The following is a 4,504-nucleotide window of genomic DNA, read 5'->3' on the forward strand; positions in this document are numbered from 1 at the left end:
CATATCAACTATTTGAATAAAGTCATATATCTTCCTACCTTTAGTAAAGGAAATTAAGTTTAGATCTTTCACATGTTAGAGTAAACCTTATCTAGCCTATCAGTTAATCTAAATTTACTTTCTCTATTTAACAGATTTACCTTACATGTTTAACAAATGCTGTTATTTAGAATTAGCAAACATGGGAGCAACTAAAGTTAATTAGGAACCACATAAGTTTTGATGAAAAAAACAAAACAAAGTACCAGCGGATCTCTTGTTCATAACTTGAGACATCTCCTGAGTAGCCCAGGTTAAGTAAAAAGCAAAGCATGACAATCTTTCCCCCCAAAACTCAGCAAAAGGCCTTCACAAGGCATTTTGATCACATAAACTCCAATTTTGTCTAAGTAATCCAAGATATTCATAGGAAAACCTGGAGACTCCCCGAGCTAGTCTACTAGATTTATTTTTCCCAGAACACATGAAACTTAACATTTCCTTTTTTTCCTTTTTTTTTTTTTTTTTTGAGATGGAGTCTCGCTCTGTCTTCCACGCTGGAGTGCAAAGGCACGATCTCGGCTCACTGCAACCTCCGCCTCCCAGGTTCAATTGATTCTCCTGCCTCAGCCTCCCAAGTAGCTGGGATTACAGGCGCCCGCCACCACGCCCGGCTAATTTTTTATTTTTTTGAGACGGAGTCTCACTGTCTTCCACGCTGGAGTGCAAAGGCACGATCTCGGCTCACTGCAACCTCCGCTTCCCATCAAGCGATTCTCCTGCCTCAGCCTCCCGAGTAGCTGGGATTACAGGCGCCCGCCACCACGCCCGGCTAATTGTTGTATTTTTGTAGAGACGGGGTTCCACCATGTTGGTCAGGCTGGTCTCGAACCCCTAACCTCGTGATCCGCCCGCCTCCGCCTCCCAAAGTGCTGGGATTACAGGCGTGAGCCACCGCGCCCGGCCAACATTTCCATTTTTATCGTTAAGTTATGCACATCATGACCAAATCTTAGTCGGTGAGGGAGGTAAAGACCCTTATGGGCAAGAAGAGGTTAGCACTTATCAAACGTATGCCCCTCTGGTGGTGCAATGCAGAGATTTCCCTCATATTTCCAGGGAATTTCCCTCGAATTTCATTTCCCACCCCGTGAAAGCAGCAAGGTTAGGAAAGCGGGGACGGGGCAGGGGGGATAGTTACGATCAAAAGGAAGGAAAAAAAAAAAAAAAAAAAACAACTGAGAAAAGCAAAGGGGGAAAATAAACTGAGCCTACTGAGGAGATGCAGCGAAGGAAACGCTTCCGCGGGGCCGCTCGGTGCCTCGGGGCCTACCGGAGACGCGGGAGCGCGCCCCCGGCGGCGCCGGCCTCGAGCGGTCTCACGGAGTTGTAGTGCTCGCCGAGGCTGTAGGCGTAGTGCAGGTAGACCAGGATGATCGGCTTCTTGACGTACTCCTCCCCGATGACCAAGGTGGGCGAGTTGGCCTGGATCACCTCGATGGGGGTCTTCAGGACGTGCGACAGGGCCCTCAGCTCCAGCTGGCCTCCCCATGCCGCGGTGCGCACGATGTTGTCGCAGTAGATCATGAAGTCGTCGTAGCCGAGGGGGTCGCCGGTCTCCGGGTTGCTGAAGAAGGGCAGGAACTCGTCGACGTGCTTCTGCATGTAGCTGGCGGTGCGGCAGCGCAGCATCTCCACCGACACGCTGAACACCAGCTGGTCTTGGATGGCGCGGTACATGCAGTGGCCGTCGGCCGGGATCTCCTTCATCTCCAGACCTCTGGCTCCCAGGATGTCGGCGAGCTTCTCCTCCTCCTCGCGCCTGAAGCCGGCCAGGTGCTCGGACATCTCGGCCTGGAAGATGCTCTCCTGGCGCGCCCTCTCCTGGGACTCCATTCTTTCTCGCTTTCTCTGGGCTTTGGAGGGGCGGGGAGGCCGGTTTTCCAGATCCATCTTGGCCAGGTCTTCGACGACAGATTCAACGCTACGGTCGTCCTGGAACTTCTCCAGCTCCTGCCGGTGCTTCTGCGCCATCTCGGCCTCCATGCGGGCCACGTCTTGGAGCAACTGCTTTCTTTTCTTCTTATCGGTCTTGGGGACCGAGTTTTTTAAGCTCTGGATCTGGGCCTGCAGCTCCTTCTTCTCGCGTTGGTGGCGGCGCAGTATGCGCTGCTGTTCACTCTTCGGATCATCCATGATGTTGAATGGCAAGCGGGAGTTCAAATATGCTGACAGTTCAAGTACCAAACAGACCAGAAGTCCTCAGCTTGCCCTAACGGTCGCTCTCCTTCACCTCAGCCGGCTCTAACCGCCGCTCTTGGCTCACCTCAGCCACCGCTTCCCCTCCCCCATTCACATTCTTCTCTGCCATTGGTTACTGTGTCTCCATGGCCACGCCCCCACAGGCATGCCCAGTGCTAGGATTGGCTGTTGGGAGACGGACGTATGCGCCCATTGGACCCCACAGCAAAGGTTTTTGGCGGGATTCAAATATGGCCTTCCTGCAATGTGTGTGGCAGTTGGGCTTGTAGAGTCTTTCGCTGATTGACAGCCCAGTTCATTTCCAAGTCTGCACACAATGCAGGCAGTAGCCATACTTGACAGCCCCACGACAGATACTACACCGCTGAATGTGCTCTAACCCTGGACTTGGCATTGCCCCTACTGTTGAGGAAGCAGTGCGTTTTTCTCCAGTCTTTCAGGTCCCTTAACCGGGGAACCATTAACTTTTGTGCATCAAAGGACATTTCCCTACATTCCTGCAAACACAGTCCTTTCAGTTTACTCTTTTTTTTTGGCGGGGTGGGGGGCGGGGAATGGAGTCTCGCTCTGTCGCCCAGGCTGGAGTGCAGTGGTGCAATCTCGGCTCACTGCAACCTCTGCCTCCCGGGTCCAAGCGATTCTCCTGCCTCAGCCTCCCGGGTAGCTGGGACTACAGGCGCCTGCCACCATGCCCGGCTAATTTTGGTAGTTTTGGTAGAGACGAGGTTTTGCCATGTTGGCCAGGCTGGTCTTAAACTCCTGACCTCAGGTGATTTACTCACCTCGGCCTCCCAAAGTGCTGGGATTAAAGCGTGAGCCACTGTGCCCAGCCACAAGTTTTTATTTTAGCCCTTTTGGTAAGTGTGAAGTGGTATCTCATTGTGGCTTTAATTTATAGTTCCCTAATGGCTAATGATGTTCCTCTTTTTATGCGCTCATTTGCCATCTATGCCATATCCTTTTCAGTATAATGTTTATGTCATTTGCCTATTTTCTCTCTCTTTTCTTTTTTTTTTTAGTGATGGGGTCTAGCTCTGTCACCGAGGGTGGAATGCAGTGGCATGATCATGGTTCATTGCAGCCTCAAACTCCTGGGATCAAGTTCAGATGATCCTCCCACCTCAACCTCCTGAGTAGCTGGGACTACAGGCACCACCATGCTTGGCTAATTTTGGGGATTTTTAAATTTTTTTTCCCAGATGCGGTGGCTCACACCTGTAATCCCAGCACTTTGGGAGGCCAAGGTGAGAGGATCTCTTGAAGTCAGGAGTTCCAGACAAGCCTGGGCAACATGGTAAAGCCCCATCTGTACCAAAAATAGAAAAAATAAGCCGGGTGTGGTGGTGTGTGCCTGTAGTCCCAACTACTCCTGGGGGCTGAAGTGGGAGGATAGCTTGAGCCTGGGAAGCAGAAGTTGTAGTGAGCCAAGACAGCAGCACTGCACTCCAGTCTGGGCTCAAGTGATCCTCCACCTCTGCCTCTCAAAGTGCTGGGATTACAGGTGTGAGACACCACGCTCAGCCCTTCATCTGCCTATTTTCTTTCTCTCTCTCTCACTCTCTTTCTTCCTCTCTCTCTCTCTCACTCTCTTTCTCCTTCCTTCCTTTCTTTCTTTCTTTTTTTTTTTTGAGACAGAGTCTTGCTCTGTTGCCCAGGCTGGAGTACAGTGGCATGATCTGGGCTCACTGCAGCCTCCACCTTCTGGGTTCCAGCAAGTCTCATGTCTCAGCCTCCTGAGTAGCTGGGACTACAGGTGCACACCACCACACCCGGATAATTTTTGTATTTTTAGTAGAGACAGAGTTTCACCATGTTGGCCAGGCTGGTCTTGAACTCCTGAGCTCAAGCGATCCTCCTGTCTTGGCCTCTCAAAGTGCTGGGACGACTACACGCACCACCATATCCAGCTAACTTTTTGTTTTTTTTTTTACTTTTTGTAGAAATGGGGGCTTCGTTATGTTGCTCAGGCTGGTTTCAAACTCCTGAGCTCAAGCGATCCTCTCACCTCAGCCTCCCAAAATGCTGAGATTACAGGTGTGAGCCACCATGCCTGGCCAGGATTTTTGTAGGAATCATGTTCAAGCTGTATATCAATTTGGGGAGAATTGACATCTTTACTATGTTGAGTCTTCCAGTCCTTGAACACCTGGATATTTATCTCCATTTATGTAGATCTTCATTGATTTCTTTCAGTGACACTGTATAATTTTCAGCATATAAATCCTGTGCACATTTTGTTGGATTTACACTTAAGCATTTCTCT

General features: G+C 50.4%; 1 protein-coding gene across 1 annotated transcript; it reads right to left on the minus strand.

Annotated features, from left to right (window-relative positions):
- Positions 1 to 514: 514 nt before the first annotated feature.
- Positions 515 to 2,235, minus strand: OTUD6A (OTU deubiquitinase 6A). Its single transcript, XM_025373468.1, has one exon. The coding sequence runs from the start codon at positions 2,173 to 2,175 to the stop codon at positions 1,309 to 1,311; it is 867 nt and encodes a 288-aa protein (XP_025229253.1). The 5' UTR covers positions 2,176 to 2,235; the 3' UTR covers positions 515 to 1,308.
- Positions 2,236 to 4,504: the final 2,269 nt, after the last annotated feature.

This window comes from Theropithecus gelada, chromosome X, assembly GCF_003255815.1.
Source record: "Theropithecus gelada isolate Dixy chromosome X, Tgel_1.0, whole genome shotgun sequence".
Lineage (NCBI taxonomy): Eukaryota > Metazoa > Chordata > Mammalia > Primates > Cercopithecidae > Theropithecus > Theropithecus gelada.

Bases quoted from the DNA above. Each gene is read 5' to 3' on its own strand.
- OTUD6A (XM_025373468.1), bottom strand. From the start codon at position 2,175: ATGGATGATCCGAAGAGTGAACAGCAGCGCATACTGCGCCGCCACCAA.